This window comes from Dioscorea cayenensis, chromosome 20, assembly GCF_009730915.1.
Source record: "Dioscorea cayenensis subsp. rotundata cultivar TDr96_F1 chromosome 20, TDr96_F1_v2_PseudoChromosome.rev07_lg8_w22 25.fasta, whole genome shotgun sequence".
NCBI classification, from domain to species: domain Eukaryota; kingdom Viridiplantae; phylum Streptophyta; class Magnoliopsida; order Dioscoreales; family Dioscoreaceae; genus Dioscorea; species Dioscorea cayenensis.
In genome coordinates this window covers 28728570-28749233 of record NC_052490.1, presented here as the reverse complement: position 1 = coordinate 28749233, position 20664 = coordinate 28728570, and the positions used below count along the sequence as shown (strand labels likewise).

Genomic DNA, 20664 nt, shown 5'->3' with positions numbered 1-20664 from the left:
TATTGAACCATGACCACCACCACCACCACCACCATTAACTTCATAGTTCTCCTAAGCATTAAAATCAGAGCATGTTTCATGGCATAATTCCGGGGAAGGGACAAACCTTAGATATAAAAACATATCTTTTGAGTCTATTAATACAACATGTAAGTAGCACTAGTAATACTATTCTAATAAATGCATGCATTTGGTGAGTTGCAATGACAATTAGTTGTACAAAATGTAGATTATTAAGAGAAAATAGTCAAAGTTTGTGAGCCAATAAAATGTAGGATATATGAGATACAAAAGCATCCAATAATGAAAATGGTTGTCAATTGTTTTTTACTGTAATTTGTAGTTCTTTGTTGTCATCTTGTCATTGAGCATTATTATGTTCATTTTTTCTCAATGCTTCTTTATTTATTTATTTTTCTTTTTTAGATGCATGATCCTAATCTTCAAAAGTAAAAAATATTCAATGAATTGATACACCTATGTCTAAATAACTTTGAAAGTATATAAAAAAAAATTATTTATTTATTTTTAGTCATTGAATACTATGACCCTCATCAAGACACAAGTTTTTTTTTAAAGATATCTTTATGTGCATAAAGATACAAATTTTAAATTAATTACTTGAATGCCTAGAGTCCCTGTCACTTAAATCTGACTCATATATTTTTTTACGTAGGAAAAAAAAAATCATGAGAATCCAAAATTCATGTCAAAGTAATGAAAAAATGAGTTTGAATTTAGAGTGTAAACAAGAGAAATTTGAATCCATGATTCAATTATGATGATAAGGAATCATTCTACAACTTGCATGAACTACAATTTCCAAGAGTGTGCCCTTACTTTTATAATTTTCTTGTTTTTTCATACCATCTAATGGGGCCCACAAAACACAGTGAAAAGGTCAAAGTCCACCGCTAGAGAGAGATCCCCACAGATGTTGACTAAAGCCACACTGAGTTTATTAATATTTAATTTTAAAAAATCTTTGTTGTAATAGTCAAATCAGTATTTTTGTATATTTCAATCATTTGATTATTTAAAAAAAAAGAGAAGTATAATTTTAATAGTTTGTACTTTGTATAATGATTAATGATAGAGAAAGGTTGGGTATAATTTTTTTTTAGGAATATATGTAGTTTGGACATTTAGAATAAAGTATAATTCATAAATTAATATAAAATAAAATTATTTATATGATTTTCTCCTGCAATGAAATTAATAAGAATTTTTTTTTATTAAATATCAATAATATAATTCTATTAAATATTATTAAAGTAGGTGTTATATATACACTGACTTTTTGTTATTTATTAGAAAGGAAAACATTTAGAAAGTAGAAAATATTACACAAAAAAAAAAAAAGATTAAAAAACTTATAAATATATCTTTCAAATGCTTCTTATTCATGTTAAACATTTTTACGTTTTTACCCCTTGTAATTACTCTATATTGTTTAAGGAAAGCTTATACTGCAAATTGGATAAAATATAATTGAAAAGAGTTTATAATATAATAACATATAATGAGATATAGTGGAATTAGTGAAATATATAATAAATATATCCTGCACACTATTAATCTTAACAATATATTTCTTTTTTTAATAATGAAGTGAGACTTTTATAAACTTCGTTCAAGAATTTGCCTATGATACTCTTAACTATAATTAAATTTTCAAAACACTTATAATTTGTCTTTATTGTTTCCTAAAAAAACATATTAATAAAATAAAATAAATCTCTAAAATCATCAAGACTACCTAATGTGTAAATTTTCAAAGCTATTTAAATGTATTAAAAATAAATTTAGTCTCACTTATATACACAGAAAATAAATTAACTTCATACAAGTATACAACATATATGCACATATGCATGTATTTTAATAACTTAAATAATTTTTAGGTTTACAACAATAAGTAAATACTTATATGCTACAACCTTAATTCATGTATTTTTTTTAATGATAAAAATATAAAACCTATTGATGCATCCAAATATAAATGAAGATTAGAGAAGAAAAATATATAAAAGTGAGCTCCAAAACAATCTCTCAGTCTAACGTTAGTTTATCTTCATTTTATTTTATTTATTTATTATAGTATTAATGTTAATTACTGAGAGGAAATTACTAAAATGTTTCTATGTCTTTTCATTTTGATTCTATATCCCTTTGACCTTTTTATATACTCTTTGACCTTTATTTTTTAAATTTTCTCTTACATTATCCCTCTGACATTTCTATTTACTCTTTAATTTTTATTTTTTAAAATTCTTGTGATCTTAATATTTTAATAAAATATTAAAAATATCTCTGGCATCAACGATAATAAACAATGAAAGAAAATACTAATCAAGTGTGATCAATGAATGCAAAAGCAAAAGGGGCGAGATCTCTCTAGCACCAAGTAGCAAGATCTTATACATGAGCATGCTAGAAGATAATTTTATAATTTTAATTAAATTTATGTTTAAAAATAAAATTTTGGAACATAAATGTTGCTATCGAATTTGATAAATTTGAAAGATTTTTTAAAAGAAATTAAAGAGTTGAAGGGACCTGTTGGTATTTTTCTCTTTATTAATGATTCATTTATTTATTTATTTATTTTCACATGCACATGATTTAGTTCCCCAATTTCAGTAGAAACAAACAAGATTGCCTAAAAAGCACTAGTTGGCATTCAAACATGGATGACAACAAGTCAAAGCACGTAACGATCTCCACGCGATTTCCCCCTTCTCCATGCTGTTCACCACCTTTAATTAATTAACTAATTAATTAATTAATTAAATTAACTTAAATTAAACCTTATAAATACCCCCCTCTCACCAGTCACCACCTTCAAGTCCCAACCATTTCACTATACCTTTCAATTTCTTGATATACACCTTATACTACATCAACAACTCTTATCACAGTTCCCTTAGCCACATGACAACAATGCCTACTCATAATTACAATTTCCTCTACCTTGGTCTCATCATTAGCTTAATCACAATCACCTCGCCGGCATCGGCGCAGCTCTCCGTTTCCTTTTATGACACCACTTGTCCTTCTGTTTTTAACACAGTGAGATTTGTTGTTCGTTCGGCAATTAACCGAGAAGCTCGCATGGGAGCATCGCTCATTCGTCTTTTCTTTCATGATTGTTTTGTTAATGTAAGTTTCTTTTAAACATAGACGAACACGCAAACTTTCATGTTTAAACAATATATTTTTATACTTTTATATTTATTTTGATTTTAAACTAAAAAGGAATAATGCAAAAATTATCTCTCAAATATAATTTTTCATTAGTCCCTAAATTATATAAAAAAACACGCGTACTTTGTTACTTGATTTTTTTTTAAAAACATGTACTTCAGTCCAATTTTGATACTGATGTATTGATGAAATTATCATTACATTAATCAACAACAAAATTAAAAAAAAAAACCAACACATAAAGTTATAATTCAAGAGCTAAAATACATTTTTTTTTTTAGAAAAAAAATGTATTGCATGTTAGACTTGCTAGTAATATATATATATATATATTTGAGAATTTTCTTAATAGTAACTATAGATTCTTCATAGTAAATATATAAATGGTGGCAAGGTAGGTACGTAGGTACGTAGTGATATATCTTATAAATATTGATTGCATGAATGGTGGTTATATGCATGCATGCAGGGTTGTGATGGAGGGATATTATTGGATGACACTGGTTCATTTGTGGGAGAGAAGACCGCAGGGCCTAATGCAAATTCAGTGAGAGGGTTTGATGTCATTGATAGGATAAAAGCTCAAGTTGATAAGGCTTGTGGAAGCCCTGTGGTTTCTTGTGCTGATATTGTTGCTATTGCTGCACGTGATTCTGTTGTTGCTGTAAGTATTATTAATTAATTAATTAATTAATTAATTTAGTGATTTTAATATTTATAAATTTAAATGAGGAGATATAAGATTGTGGAAATAAAAAAAAAGATATAATATATCAAAGATATATAGCATGTATAATGGTTTAATATGCTTAATTAATTACTTGTGTAATGAGTACATATATAAATATAAGGCTAAAATTTAACATGTTTAATAGGACAGATTTAACCCCAAAAAAAAAAAAACAAGGGTTTAATAGGCCAAGTAAATAAAATATATATATTAATTTTTTGAGTTAAATATGAAAGAATCTTTATTTTCCATCTTTTTCAGAAAAACACACTCACACACATGACAAAAAGTTTTTGACTTATAAAAAAATTGACTATGAAACCTTTCTTTTTTTTAATTTTTTATTTTTAACTGAAAATTTAAGTTTTTTCCCCTAAAATTTTAGATACATTGTCTCCAATTTGTACTATCTTATTTGACCAAAGACCTAATGATGTTACATATATCACTTAAAAAACTCACTCACATACTAAAAATATTATTTAATCCCAATCAAATTTCCAAATCATTTTTTTTAAAAAAAAATAAATAAATAACAAACATTAGATGAATTAATCTTTTCCCTAAAATTTTGAATTATACTGTCCTATTTAGTCAAAATTGAAAAAATATCAACCTATTAATTAATAATTATTTTTAATAATAAAATCAAATATATTTATGCAAGATGATCATCCAACTTTTCATCTAAATTCAAAATTTAAACCTATTAATAATTAATAATTATTTTTTATTAATAAAAATTACATATATTTTTCCAGTTGGGAGGACCATCCTACTCAGTTCCAGTGGGAAGAAGAGACGCAACAACAGCAAGCAAATCCACAGCAAACACTGACTTACCATCTCCATTCGAAGATCTCAGTTCCATCGCACAAAAATTCACCAACAAAGGCTTCACTTTCCGCGACATGGTCGCATTATCCGGAGCTCACACGGTCGGGTTCGCCCAATGCCGCACATTCCGCACCCGACTATACAACGAGTCCAACATTGAACCCAACTTAGCCACATCCTTAAAGACGAAATGCGCCTCAACAGCCGGTTCAACGGACTCAAACCTTGCACCACTTGACTCACAAAGTCCGAATAGATTTGGGAACAATTATTATCAAGGTTTGATTAACAACAAAGGACTGTTGCATTCGGATCAAGTGTTGTTTAATGGTGGTCAAGCTGACTCAATTGTGAAAATTTATAGTGATGATGCTGATACTTTTAATACTGATTTTGCTAGTGCAATGGTGAAGATGGGGAACTTGAGTCCTCTCACTGGGACTGCTGGACAAGTTAGGGTTGATTGTAAGAAGGTTAATTAATAATTAGAGGAGTTGTTTGTGGAATTAGGTGATGTAATTGAAGGTGGTTAGGGTTTGCACTTGCTTCAAAAATGAAGGAGAAAAATGGGTGAATTTTAAATAAAAGATTATGGTTTTATAGTTTTCTTCTTTAATTGTTTGGAAGTTTATGTTTTCTTTTCTTTTCTTTTCTTTTCTATAATATATATACAGTATATATATTATGGTTAATTATAATATTATTAAACTAAAGTCTTCAAAATTGTTTTTGTCTTATTATTTTTCTGTTGGTTTTGTGAATATAATAACTTATATAGATAATTATGCTTTTAAAATATAAATTTATTTTATAAAGTATTATAACTTGAAATGTTAAAAACTTCAGTGAAAAGGTGAATGTGCTACCTATAATATATATAGATAGTGATTTTGAAATGTTTTTTTTTTTTAATAACGTGGACAAAGAATATTAAAAAAATATACAAATATTTTTACACAAAAGATTTGATACTAGCAATCAAGATGTGCTTGGCATATTTAAATGTTATTTATATTTAAAAAACATATGAAACACTTATTAATGACAGTTGAATTGTTGTTAAAATTAGTCAACCAATACCAGATCTAACTTAATTTTTTTTTTTATAAAGTGAACAAGACACATTAAAAATATATGGACACAAGGTATATGGTGCTAATAAACCATGAGGTGGTTGACATATAAAATGTTATTTATATTTAAAAAGCACATACATTTAATTGATGGGTGTGGAACTCTCATCATGCCATTAATGTGACTAAAATTAGTTAACCAATGCCTTACTCCAACTTGGTTGTTGTTATTATTATTATTATTATTATTATTATTATTATTATTTCGTTAAGGTGAAAAATGTACAACATGGCTCATGTGAGGCCATACATACAAACAAAATATCATCTCGGTTTGGGCAGATAAGGATCAGAAGCAGTTGCAATGTAACAACCTTAATAAAATAAAATAAAATCCAATAGGTTTCCATACATATATCCAGAGCTATGTTTAAATCAAATAACTCTTGCACCATAAATGAAATTAATAGAAAATAATTATGTAAATGATATCATAATACTTGCATGTTTGAAAAAAAAACGCAAAAAAGTTATAAATTAAATTCTATTGAAAACTATAATAAAAGACATGGAACAATATTGATTATAGGAACAGTTAAACAAGATTAAAGGCTTGATTCAAGAATAAATTTCTCATTGGACAACAAGAACAAAGACGTATATAAATTTAAATGTGAAGATTTCAAAATTTTCACTGTCAAAGTACACATTATTGGGTTGATTCAGCTTCTTGTCCTATGTATCACCTTTCAATGAGTTCTTGTTTTCCAAAATGATTATGTATATATGACATAAAAAATGATGCATAATAGCTGAACAATTTATTCATCAATGAGGTTCTTTGTGCAGCTGCCGAGAACTCCATGTCAACTTCAGTGAAGAACTAGGTAGAATTATGGTTGGCTTCCTCTTACTCTCCTCCAAATACGGAAAATCTTCGGTGAAATGCAAACCTCGACTTTCTCGCCTTGCTAAAGCACTGTTAACAACTAGCTTTGCGCAGCAGAAAAGATTTCTCATCTCACATGCTTCAAGCCCAACCATTGTCAGTTCCCATCCTTGTCTGAACAAAAACTTCTCCCACTCGATTTCCAATTCGCCTATTTTCCATTCGGCCGTCTTCAATCGGCTTGTGGACCGCACGATTCCAACAGACTCCCACATGATAGATTGCAACTCTGTTCTGATCACTCTAGTCTGCAACATTATATCTCGAACTGTATTACTCTTAAGAGACAATGGAAGCACTGGTCGAGCCCACATGTTTGAATCCTGAATGTTGAGGCTCAAGCATTCCAAATGGTCTATCGATGGTCTTACTGCACGACGAGCAAACACTAGTGCTTCAAGTAATGAATTGCTTGCGAGCCGGTTAGCCCCATGCAAACCTGTGCATGCAACCTCACCGGCCACATACAGGCCTTTGATATTTGTCTCGCCATGCAGCCCTGCTTGCACTCCTCCGCACATGTAATGAGCAGCCGGGACTACAGGTATTGGCATGCTTGTTATGTCCAGGCCATACTGAAGACACTCCGCAGCGATGTTGGGAAAATGTGCAAGAATTTCTTGTCTTGGTTTATGGCTGATGTCTAGTAGCACATATTTTTTTCCGCGTTTCTTCAGCTGATCATCGATGCTTCTTGCAACTACGTCTCTGGGAGCTAGTTCTTCGCGTTCATCATACAATGGCATGAACCTTTGCATGGATTGATTATAGAGGATACCACCATCGCCTCTTACTGCTTCCGTGATTAGAAAAGCATTTTCCCGTCTTTTATTTGGCTTGATGGGAAGGCCTTCATCAGCGAGGGCGGTTGGGTGGAACTGCACAAACCTTGAGAAAGAAGTTGAACATGTTTAGATCAAATTGTCAATGATCAATGCACAATGTATACATTTGATGAATTCTATCTGTTGTAAAACTCACTCCATGTTGGAGATCACAGCTTGAGCACGGTGTGCCATTGCCACTCCGTCGCCAGTTGCTACCTGCATTAGAATTTCTACAGGGTTTAGTAGAAATTAGATAATACTAGAAAGCAATGGAACAAGGATTGATGATTAAAATGATGAAACACAAATCCATATCTAGAAATTAATTACCAGTGGATTGGTGGTTGTAGGATATATATGCCCAGCACCTCCAGAAGCAAGCAACGTCACTTTTGAAATAAAGCGGACCACCTGCAGATTACAAAGCGTAAAAATAACGCACATGCGTCACATATAAAAAGATAATACTATTCCAAGAAGGTTCTTGCGGAAAATACTCAAGCAGATGACTACCTGTTGAGTTTCAGTATTTAATGTATCCACTCCATGACAATATATATCTGATTCATCCTACAAAATCATAAGCCAATTTGCTTCCTTCAGTCATAATTTTTCTTTATTTGAACAAAATTAAGAGATTGCAAGAATAAACAATAGCAATTGCTCTCAACTTGCAAAAAAGATCATTCAGAATGTTCGGTAAAAAAATCAACTTTGGAAGATTGAAAGAGAATAACCTGAGAAGTAAGTAGATCTATAGCAAAATGGTGCTCAAAGATGGAGATGTTCGGATCATCATCAACAGCCTTCAGTAAAGCTCGTTCTATCTCTCTTCCGGTCATATCGGCAGCATGAACTATTCTTCGGTGAGAATGTCCTCCTTCCCTTGCGAGGTGCAGATTACCATCTTCTCCATGATCGAATAATGCACCAATAGCAATCAATTCTTTGATACGATCAGGCCCTTCTGTACAAACAACCTATAAAAAAATAGAATCACTTTCAGAAAAACTCCAATTGGCCTGTGCAAAGATTTGATGCAGAAATCAAAATTATGCCATATTCTACTTTGTCAAATATTTATTTTTATCTATGTACTTCCAAAATGTTTGATACAGTCTCCACCACAACTCCTAGAGATGAGAATGAATGAAAAACACTAGTACAGGGACAAGTATTTTTTTTCTATAGAAAATGTGAGGCCTGATTCCAACTTCTCCAAAAACAAGTATTTTTTTCTCCAATTTACTAAAACCCAAAAAAGCATTTTTCCAATGCAGAGAACTGAAAAAAGAAAGATATTGTAATGTGTTAGTAGGAGGATAACACTTGAAGATCAAGCAAAGTATGGAGATCATATGATCTGTATATCACATTTAGAACGGGCTGGCAAAAAGTGTGACTATAATGTCATATAAAGCTTCTTGGATGTTTAGCAAGTTATGCTACCCAAAATCATATTCTTCATCTGAGCTTCATTAAATCCATGGAAATAACTCTGTATTAGCACACAACTACTAAAATTTATAGATGCAAAAACCAAAATAGAAAAGGTTTGAACTATGAGGTGACGAGAACATGATAAATATTGAAGCTTACCCTAACGGTCTCTTCGTCACATAAATGAACTCCTGCAACAATTGTATCACGCATGTGATTCTCTACAGAATCTGAAGGACACAACACAGCACTAACACCACCTTGTGCGTAGTTTGTGTTGCTTTCATGAGGTTCAGCCTTAGTAATTACTGCAACAGATCCACGTTTAGAAACTTCTAGAGCATACCTTAATCCAGCAACACCACTGCCGATAACAACGAAATCAAAATATTTTGTGGCACTGTCCTGAAAGCATGATATTTTCAGATTCCTGCGGGAAGCATGGTTTCGATTGAAGATGACTTGGAAACAGTGGCTCTTGATACAAGAGAACTTTGAGGACATGCATACCCTGGTTTCATAAAAAAAATGGTACATGTTTTTATTTTTACTTTGCAATATACAACAAAGATACTTATTCTACAAAACAAAACTGTTTTCCAGACTATTGTGAACATAATTTAGCCTGTAATAATCAGTGCAGCAGATACTGTAAAAGATTGAAACCAATGCAGTTCTCACTAAAAGAAAGACATGGAAATCATAAGAAGCCTACAATTGGCTTTAGAAAATAAATGAGTCTAAAGGGGGCAGAAAACATATGCAAGCTATTCTATTGAGTTTAATAACAATTATATAACCTCAACATCAAATCAAGCTCTCTAAATACATAAATAATTCTATTTAAAATGCTTTTATGTATGCCCAAACAGAAATATTTTAATACGATTCACGCACGTCTCTAGACTGGTACGTTAAAGCGTATCTAATATAGTTAATATTGGAGCTATAAAAGCATCAGAAACTTACTTTACCTCCATCTCTAGAGAAACATTAACAAAGTTTTCTCATTGACAGTGTTATAGAAACATTACAAAAAAAACGAAGATGGAATGATGTGGTTTCTGATACTTATGTCATCAATAGTAGCACTTTGAACTTGATAATGATGTGAGATGGCTAATTTATAAGCTGTATGTAGAGAACTTGGATTAAGAAAACAGCAAGGCAAGAGATGGGAAAGCATTAGATGCGCTTAAATCACATTGGTCTACAATAAAAACAAGAGGAAAACAAGCAGAAATTAGATATATTTTCGCCTAATTCAGAAAATCATTACAATCAGTAAATAGGGAAATAAGATGTAGATGACCAGATGGCGGAACTGAAGAGCCGTCAATGAGAAAACTAACAATTGAAGGAAGCGATTCTAGCACAAAAGCACTACAAACAGAACAAATAAGTTTGTATAATACTAGATACTGAAAATAAATAAAATGGAAAGCTTAAGCAGATGTTCTACCATGCAAGGAATGTAATCGATTGAGAATAATTAATTTTTAGAGGAATGTTAATAGCTGGGAGAAGCAATCGGAAATGGTCCAAGTTCATGTTCTTGTAAGAATTTCCAACAGAAATCATACAAAGCTAAGAGAATACGGCATAGTATGATCCAGAGAAACAAGAATCAGAGGAATTCACTGAAGGTGAGACATTTAGAAATTAAAAGCAAGCTTTTGCTTCATTGTATTAAAAAAAACATCAAGATAAGCAGAAAACAGCAGTGCAAGAGATGAGAAAGAGATGGCAAAGCATTAATTATATATGCTTATTTCACATTTGTCTATAATAAAAGCAAGAGGAAACCCAGCAGAAATTAGATACATGTTTCCCTAATTCAAACAATTATTACAATCACTAAATTAAGAAATAAGATGTAGAAGACCAGATGGCGGAATTGAAAGAGTCATCAATGAGAAAACTGACAACTGAAGGAAGCAATTCGACCACAACAGCACTACAAACAGAACAAATAAGGTTGTATATGATCAGATACAGATAATAACTAAATAGGCAAGCTTCAGCAGATGCTCTACCGCACAAGGAATGCAATTGATTGAGAATAATTTATCATATAAAACACTAATATGTAGGAGAAGCATTCCAAAATGGTAAAGTTCATGTTAATGTAGAAATTTTATAAGAACTCACACAAAGCTGCGAGAGTACAGCATAGTATGATGAATGATCTGGAGAAACAAGAATAAAAAAAGATTCACTAAAAATGAGTCATTTAGATATTAAAATCAAGCATCTACTTCATCATATTGGGAAAAATACCAAGATAACCATTGCGCATAAACGATCAAAATGCCAGGGTGAAAGGGAGGAAGGGAACTCAAGAAGAGGAAAAGGATGTTAAAATAATTAAACGACTGAACGACTGTCAAGTGAATCGCACACATCCCAAAGAGGAAAATATTATAATTGGATTAGATCCAACCAAACAAAACAAAAGTTTTGAGAAAATCACCACGTGTTAACAGGATTAAGAATCTGCACCTGCGAAGCACGGACACGGCAAAACCGCTGACGGACCAGTGTCGTGCCGGTGTCCGACACGGCCGGCACCCTCTCATACAATTGGACACCTCTCGACATGCCTGGATACGGCCGAACTAGATTTTTGGTGGCGAAGCTTCGTCTAACCTTAGGTTGCAGAGGTTCGGGTCGAGATTTTCGCCGGTAACAGGCTTGTAAGAGGATGAAATTGAGGTGATGAGAGGTGGAGTGGTGGAGAGAAGAGGGGCATGATGACAGAGGCGGCAGCTGCGAGGGTTTGAGGGAGGGGCTTTATGAGGCTCTACACGCGTAGGTGATGAGGATTGGAGAGATGGAGGAGAGGCGCTGCGCGTGGAGGTGACGAGGGCTGGAGAGGTGGAGGAGAAGCTCTGCCCGCAGAGGTGTTGAGGGCTGGAGAGGTGGAGGAAAGGCTCTGCGCGCGGAGGTGATGAGGTTTAGAGAGGTGGTCCGGTGGAGGAGAGGCGCCGCGCGGGGAGGCGACGAGGGTTGGAGAGAAGGAGAGACGAGAGAAGGAGAGACGAGGGTTGGAGAGAAGGAGAGACGCGGTGGCTGATAGGGTTGTACGCCTTTTAATACCTAGGGATTCTCCACACACATCAATCCTATTCCTGACCGTTGATTTATTTATTTTTATTTTTTTAATTTTGTTTAGATTCATTTGCAATTTATTCTTTATAAATATTTATTATAAGATATTATAAACTGAAATAAATACCAAATTTAATATTATTATTATAATTATATTTTACATTATAGTATATCATTATTTATTTTTAAATTGAACATGAAAGAAAGTGTTTTTTTTTTAATATTAGTGTATTTACTATTGTTATGTCATTGTTGAAGACTTTCTATAGTATAATTGCAATAGTTTTACTATAAAAATTATTTTATATCTAAATAATAAATATAATTATTTATATTTATAATGAGCATTTTATATTAAAAATATAATATATTTATATATATGTATTTATATATTTATATTTATTTATTTATTGTCGTGTCCTTCCGTACCTGTGTCCTTAATTTTCAAAAATTACTGTGTCATCGTGTTCGTGTCGTATCGTATCGTGCCCCCGTATCCGTGTCCATGCTTCATAGAGATTCTACACATTTTTTTGCTTGCCTAAAATTAGCTTAAATCAAGACAAGAGTATCGACAAAAAATTTGATTGCGTTCAAGCCCTACAAATACATTGTAGGCTTAGGACAACATACAAAAACTAAAATGATAATAAAAATAAATGCTTGGAACATTTAAATCCAAAAATTCACAAAAACAAAACTAGAAAATCTCATTTGGGTTTATTAAATCGGCGTAGCTTTGTGAACAGGCAAGTTTCTAATTAAAATAACACTCAGTTAACCCAAGTAGTTTTTTGGGATAATATTTAAGAAAATGGGCTTGCAAGCTATAATTACTAGCCCAGAGCAATAGATGAATAAAATGGTAGAAATCTTCCTTTCCAGGGAGAACAGCATACAAGATATGTCAACAATCCCAACCCTTTTGGGGTTGACTTAATTTAAAAAATTACATGGTAGGATAAATGATTATTTCCAAAAAAAATAGAGGACAATGTGTACCACACTATGACTAAAGAAAGAGAACATTTGAATAAAGCATTGTAAACAATAAACACTTATCTTGTACAGAGTTGAAAGAGCAAGAAGAACCCCAATATAAAAGCAAGATATTTGAAAAGCCCCAAATCAAAGAAAGAAAAAGGAAAAACTCCGTAAGAAAAATCTAATGTGTATTCAAACAGTAATAAAACCCAAAATTTAGAAACCCTAATTACGTACCTCCAGGAATGTACTAAATAAATGGCAACCAGATTGTTACTAAATCATAGAAAAATTTCAACATTATTCAACATACAGCACATAGGATCACACAAACATATATATAGAAGGCAAGTGGCATGAATTGGTTTGCTGCTTCGAATGTTAAGCATATGATGGTTTGAGTAAGAAAAACCATCATGCATTTCAATATTCAGAATAGAAAGTAAGAAAAAGTATATGCTAAGAAGATTTTATATATATATATATATATATATATATATATATATATATATATATAAAATCATGCTTTTATATATCATACCTTGAAAGATCCTTCTGTATACATGCCTTGAAAGATATGTCAATGACACCACAATCTAACCTATGATCCTTCATATTAAGTAACTTAACTCCACCATAATGCACGTGGGAGTTACCATTCAAAAGGACAGTTGCCATTGCAAAATACCTGCATGAGGCAAGAGTTCACAACATGAATGCCAAAACAATTCCAAGTAGATTAGCATACAAAACATTATAGCTAGTTCACAGTTTCTACATACCAAGAACACTACCAAATAAACAAGGTTCATAACCCATCAAGAAGCTTTTCAAATTCAACTTGAATAGAAATCCTCAATTGATAAATCTTTCTTTTGAAAGTCCTCTCAGACTGAGAAAAACACAAATTCGTGGAATGCAAAACAATATGAGAAATACCTAGTCATTTTACACTCTTCAATTCCTGCCAACAAAGTTACGACTTCAAGAAGAAATATGTGCTTGCATTACAAGTGGTGAAAGCAATCTGAGCCGCTTCCTTGTCACCAAAAATACAAGCCAAATATTACAATTGCAACCCAAACTACCATCTTCCCACTAGCCCAATCAATTTTTCCTTAACTGTACTACATCTTTTATGCAAAAATCAACTACAAAACGATTAGATGCTCCTCAACAAGCAGTCAAATCTCTTACATAAGCAATAATTTAAGCTGTCTCCCCTTCCCTTCCAATTCAGGAAAATCCCAAAATCACCACTTTCCAAGCCTTAATCAAGAAACAAACAACAAAGCTCAATACTTGTGAAAAAAAAAAGCAAACAAAAAGCAGTGACACATTAAACCATACATCTCATATGCAAAACAAATGCAAACCAAGAAACTCATTCATCAAAACAACAATACAATAAATCCCAAGATCACAACTTTCCAAGCCTTAACAATCAAGAAACAAACACCAAAACTCAAAACTCGTGACAAAGAGCAAAGAAACAAACAGTGACACATTAAAACATATAACTGATCGGCATAACAAATGCACACCAAGAAACCCATGCATCAAAACAACAACACAATCCAATATTACCCAAAATAAAATAAAATAACTCACTTTGTTTATACAAACTTATATATCACTCTTTCTCCTCCTCCTTTTGGGATGTCAAACACCTACAACAACAAAAAAACACTGAAACAAGAAATGAATCAATACAAAGAGAAATGGAAAAAAAAGGCAAAGAAAAATACCTTCTAGGGAAGCGAAGAGGCAAAAGCGACCTTGGTGGCGGAATCATAGTTAGAATATTGAATTTCTCATTTATGGAAAACCCAAAAAAATTTAAAATTAAAATAAAAAATGTTGAATTTTTTTTTCTTTTTTTTGTGAGGTGGGGTTATGGAGGCTGTGGGATCGAAAATAGGCGCCCTGGCATCGTGTCGATGATGAGACACCAGACGATATATCGAATCACAAATGTTATTTTATTTTATTTATTTTTATCTTTGTAGGCTCTTCCATTCCTAATAGAGGCAAGCCTCCATTATTAATTACCCCAGACTGAGATCTTAGGAACCTCCGATTAAGGGCTCAAGTACAAGTAAAAGGGCAAGAAAATGTGCGAATTATAAATTTTGCTCTTTATAATATATATATATATATTCACTACAACATGTAACTTTTTATATGTATATATATATATAACTTTATATATAGTTATATATATATATATATATTATATCAATGCTGCTGCCTGTGCCTTGTCGCCACGTTGCATGCCTCGTTGTCGCCTTAATATATAACTTATCATTGCCTTGAAATTTATATATTTATTTTAGACATTGCCGCTGCCTCGAGATGATCTTTCTTGCTATTGCTTTAGGATGAGTTCACTGCGTTGGATTGATACATCAATTCTAGATAACTCCAATCTTCACTCGGGTTGATATTTAGTGAGCTTCGAAGTTGCAAAGCATGTGCAACAATATAACATTAAATGTAGTCCAGTCCATGCAACCTCAAATGATCATCATTCTCAAAAATCTATATAATATATATTAATCCATGCTTATTCCATGGGCATCCTTTGAATGGTGGAGCCTACCTTTAGATTCTTCTCTTTAGTTCACGTTTGCTTGCATGCACACAATAGCGTGCTTCTCACTTTATGCTTCTCATCATTTTCATTTTTTTACTTGCCATGTGTCCTTATATATATATATATATATATTGGATTTACCATAGGTCAAATGACCACTTCATCCATGCCATGCATATATATATATATATATATATATATATATTTGTTTTTTATGATCATAACCATCAACTTAGTCTTCACTGTCACATTTTATTCATTTCCATGAAAAGTGCACAAGTATATATATGTGCATGCATGCCATTACATGCATCTCATCATTTCTTATGTTTATGTGCATGATGGTCCAGGCTTTTGAGTACATGATCGTGCATGTATGGATATATATGTATATATTTGCATGGGTTCAGCCATTAATAATTATTATTTTTTTTTATGGCCCACCATGTCCATTCCATGCAACCATCAATGGAGGCCCCACTTAATGAAATGGATAATTATGCCTTCTTTCACGTATTCTTTGCAAATTTTCATGCATATGGGTAAAGACCTTTTCTCCTTGAATGATGTTTAATGTATGGCAAAATTAGTCTTCTTGTCATTTTGTAACCCAATCTTGCATAATAATAGGCTAGCAACTCCTAGAAATATTTTATATGCAAATTACATAAAGTTTCTCTTGATGAAGTTCACCAATGCCTCAAATCAAAAGCCAGTTGATTCGCTCCTCATTGTCGTTCATACTTCATGATGACACAAAAGAAACAATCTTTCATCACGCAGATCAATGACTCCATACATATAGCCAGTAAAGATGGAAAATGCAAGAATAGCCAAAGAAGATGTTGTTCAGGTTACATTGTTACAGCTTTTACAATATGGTTTCAACATGAATTTTCTAGTGTTGAGAATGGGATATGGATTGCATGGTGGGTCCCTCCAATACATTTTCATACATATATTTTTTACAAAAACATATGGCATGTACGTCCCTTGAAAGAAAAGCTTTTAATCTATTACAGCTCATCAAGCTTTAAATTGAATATATCTATTCTCCTTTGCTCTGGTGGGAACATATTATAGGATATGCAAACCATAACCTTGCTACTTGGTGGTTGCGGGCTTGAATGCAGATCGATAGCATGGCTGGCTTCTCTTGTGTCAACATCCATTCCAAAGCCATTTCATATTTGACTTTGTTTACCTGAGAGCAACATGATATCAGTATGGCCTTTTTCATCTCATCATGTTGCATTTGGAGGCTAACTTTGTCAATTATTAAATGACCAATTAACAAAGACGATTTTGATGGCATCGTTGGAAGGCCTCTATTACGGACGGGAGGTTTTCTATTCTTTTTACATCAAATACCCTCCTCAAAAAAAATAATAATAATTTTCCAGATTCCTTGTTTTCTTCTTCCATCATTAATTTAAGAGAATTTACGGACGTTGCGACATTTAGATCAGCGTCCTTATGGTGTAATAGAATGTTTTGGATAATTAATGAATTTCTGAAAAAGAGTGACTACTAACTGAATCAACTTCTAGTCATCCTCTGTGAATGCATCACATTCCAAATGATCCAAAGGATCTTCAAGGAAAGAGTCAATCATCGCAATTGTAACGTTGCAGATCATCACAGCCTTTTAAGTGCCACATATACTCCATCTGTTGAGAAATGTCACACGAGGTAGGGCATAGTAAGGAACACCAACATTTTCGCTACATTTATAATTAGATTGCCATCGCTCTGATAATACTCTATGATCGGGATCAGATTCTGAGGCATGGTTATTCATTAAGATATTTGTTTGAACGCATCTCACTGTATCGGATCATCTAGTTGGAAATATCTCTTTAAATAGCTCTTAACGTATCTTTGGACACTGCCATAATCATCTTGTCAGCGAACCCTAAGCCCAACATCTATTTCTTCTCCGCAATCGAGAAATGGAACTTCTCTTTTGGATGTTTACTTATATATATATATATATATAATTTTATTTTTTTAACTTCTACAAAGATCCTTTAATAGGTTGGGATTTGACCCCATCAACAGAGACTAAATCATTCATGATCATCATCATTATTTGAAGCTTCTTGACGCCATATCTTCAATAAATCGCTTGCACGTGTCCATCATTCTAAGTCGCTACAACAATCATCAAAGCCTTATCGAGATCATGATCCTCATCAAAATCCACAGACGACAAAGAACGGGATCCTCTTGCTTCCTCTCGATAGGATATCCATGACTCGTGACGCTTTAACAATATTCCCTACGTCAACAACAGTGCTGCCGATAAGATTAAAGTGATTCAGTACCATAGTTAGTAGATCTTGGGATTCATGTATAGATTCCGACTTTTGAAAGTGTTGGGCGATGACCGGCATCGACGGCGGCCTACGGCGAGCAACAACGAGCAACGGCATCAATATTGTTATCCTCCGACGATGGGGTCGCAATCGTGAAAAAGCGAGCAACATGCAATAGCAACGCAGTGCGAATCCCGACAATAACGGCATCAATATTTTATTTGATGACGATGAAGAGCGACAGATCCTCCATCTTCAACACCTCCTCGGGCTTCTTGGACTTTTTCGTATTCACGAGCTCTTCAATAGGATAGCAATGATAAACTGTTCACCAACAGTATGAACAACGTGGATGAGAACCGCAGCCTGTCCAGTATGCGACAGCCTTGGTTGTGTCATCATCAAGCGAAGCAACTCTGTCGTATGCCTCGCGCTTGCAATATGATCCTTCCACTCTCGAGTGCACTGTTTTAAGAGGACAAAGTCGTTGACAAGAGCTTGCTTGTTCGGCATGTCACAGCCGAACTGGAAACCTAGTTGAAGTCCAACGAAATAGTGACCACTCATCATTTCCCGGCAGTGGAGATGTGCGAGCCATCTTCTCCTTCTCCGGTTCCGTCTTTCTTTCTATCTCCTTTCTGGTTCCTTCGTCTTCTTTGGCCTTATTCTCCGTCTTCATTCATCCTCTGTCTTCACAACCTCTTCAAGCCTCTTTTTTTTTTTTAGAGTCCATCATCTTCACTTGCTCTTCATCAAAGGAAACAGCTTCAATATATATATATATATTTCTTCGGTGATGATGACGAAACGCGGCAACGACGGCTGCGATCAGCAACGGCAGCAATGGCGACAGGCGGCAATCGGTGACAGCGGTGACATCGACGGCAACAACGGCATCAGTGATAGCGACCTCCTTTTTTCATCCTCCTTCTTCACAACCTCTTCCAGTTTTTTTTTTAGAGTTCTTCGTCTTCATGGGCTCCTCATCAAGGGAAGCAGCAATCAACAATAACTAAGGCAAGCGGCAACAGCAACATCGCAGCAAAGATAACAAGCATCAGTGGCGAGCAGCCACAACATCAAGTGACAACGGCGACACCAGTGACGGCATCAGGCAACAGCAGCGACAACAAGCATCAAGTGACGACGGCGACACCAGCGACAGCCTCAAGCAGCAGCGACTTTCTTTTCTCTTTACATGTGTATATATAACTATAGGTTTAGAGAGAAAAATGATGACCTTCTTCTTCTTCTTTGTCTTTCTTCTTTGCTCTTCCTTCTTCGTTCGTCCTCCCTTTTGCTCTCCTCTTCTTCTTTGTTTTCAATCCTCTCCCCCTTCTTAAAGACTTTTGTGACAGGTGCGCCGTTACGCCGGTTGTGAGGGGACGTGATCGTGGTGATCGGTTGCATGGGCGGTGAGGAGATCGTGAGGGAGCACGACGCAACACGATTATTTTATCGCCTTTTTTATATTAATTTCATAATAATAATTATTATTATATTCATTATTATTATTATTATTTATTTGTTTACTTTAATTAATTAATCAATTAAATATTTTTATTATTATTTTATTTATAATTATATATATTTATATATTATCTATATATTATATATATAATATTTTATCTTATTATATCTAAAATTTTGTTTTATATATATATATATATATATATATATATGTATTATATTTTAACTGACTGGATTTATTTTATTTATTTTATTATATATAGATATCAGATTTGAACTATTCGTCGTCGTCATTATTATTATTATTATTATTATTATTATTATTATTATTATTATTATTATTATTATTATTATTTTATTAGTATTGTATATATACATATATATTATTTATATATTTTTTTGGTTGATCGTGAGGGCAACGACGGTCCAATCCCCCACGCTCTTTTCTTTTATTAATTTTCATTTAGTTAACTATTATTTTATTTTATTTTTAATTTATTTTATTATTATTATTTATTATTATTATTATTATTTTATTTTATTTTAACTTATTACATTTATTTTATCTGATTTTTTTTAATTAATTATATATATTTAATGATTTTATCTGATTTAGATTTATTATTATTATTATTATTATTATTATTATTATTATTATTTATTTATTTTATTTAATTAATTAATATATATATATATATATATAGATTTTTTTATCTGATTTCTTTTTGATTTGGTTTTGGTTCATTATTTATTTATTTATTATTTATTATTTATTATTATTATTTTTTTGATTGATTTATAATTACTATTTTTCTTTCTTTATTTATTTTTTTATTTATTTTATTCATTTTACTATTATTTTTTGTGCTCTCGGCTGGTCTGAGATTTGAGTATTTTAGACTGCCTCGAGATCGGTGTTCTTGGCTGGTCTTGAGATTTGTGTATTTTGGATATTTTGGATCGCCTAGAGATCGGTACTTTCGGCTGATCCTGGGATTTGAGTATTTTAGATCATCTTGAGATCGGTGCTTTTTACTGGTCCTGAGATTTTAATATTTTAGACCGTCTTGAGATCGGTGCTCTCGACTGGTCCTGAGATTTGTGTATTTTGGATATTTTGGA

The 20664-nt window shown here is 32.7% G+C and overlaps 2 protein-coding genes across 3 annotated transcripts; one reads left to right on the top strand and one right to left on the bottom strand.

The window, feature by feature from the left end:
* Window positions 1–2864: 2864 nt before the first annotated feature.
* Window positions 2865–5358, top strand: LOC120251529 (cationic peroxidase 1-like). Its single transcript, XM_039260076.1, has 3 exons — window positions 2865–3162; window positions 3677–3871; window positions 4699–5358. Exons 1-3 carry the CDS (start codon window positions 2935–2937, stop codon window positions 5254–5256), a joined length of 981 nt encoding a protein of 326 aa, XP_039116010.1. The 5' UTR covers window positions 2865–2934; the 3' UTR covers window positions 5257–5358.
* A 1147-nt stretch (window positions 5359–6505) lies between these two features.
* Window positions 6506–12115, bottom strand: LOC120251528 (L-aspartate oxidase, chloroplastic). Of its 2 annotated transcripts, none has more exons than XM_039260074.1 (7): window positions 11537–12115; window positions 9223–9574; window positions 8361–8603; window positions 8137–8193; window positions 7954–8034; window positions 7778–7839; window positions 6506–7684 (listed from the first exon to the last, which is right to left on the bottom strand). In XM_039260074.1, exons 1-7 carry the CDS (start codon window positions 11662–11664, stop codon window positions 6676–6678), a joined length of 1932 nt encoding a protein of 643 aa, XP_039116008.1. In that variant the 5' UTR covers window positions 11665–12115; the 3' UTR covers window positions 6506–6675. The 2 variants fall into 2 exon arrangements, with proteins under 2 accessions (XP_039116008.1, XP_039116009.1); XM_039260075.1 differs by having other exon boundaries at window positions 11566–12115.
* Between the last annotated feature and the right edge of the window lie 8549 nt (window positions 12116–20664).

Bases quoted from the DNA above. Each gene is read 5' to 3' on its own strand.
- LOC120251528 (XM_039260074.1), bottom strand. From the start codon at position 11,664: ATGTCGAGAGGTGTCCAATTGTATGAGAGGGTGCCGGCCGTGTCGGAC. The intron at 8,604-9,222 runs GTAAGCTTCAAT...ATTTTTTTATAG, and splicing joins GTGACGAAGAGACCGTTAGG to GTTGTTTGTACAGAAGGGCC. The intron at 8,035-8,136 runs GTAGTCATCTGC...TGTAATCTGCAG, and splicing joins TAAATACTGAAACTCAACAG to GTGGTCCGCTTTATTTCAAA.
- LOC120251529 (XM_039260076.1), top strand. From the start codon at position 2,935: ATGACAACAATGCCTACTCATAATTACAATTTCCTCTACCTTGGTCTC. The intron at 3,163-3,676 runs GTAAGTTTCTTT...GCATGCATGCAG, and splicing joins TTCATGATTGTTTTGTTAAT to GGTTGTGATGGAGGGATATT. The intron at 3,872-4,698 runs GTAAGTATTATT...ATATTTTTCCAG, and splicing joins CACGTGATTCTGTTGTTGCT to TTGGGAGGACCATCCTACTC.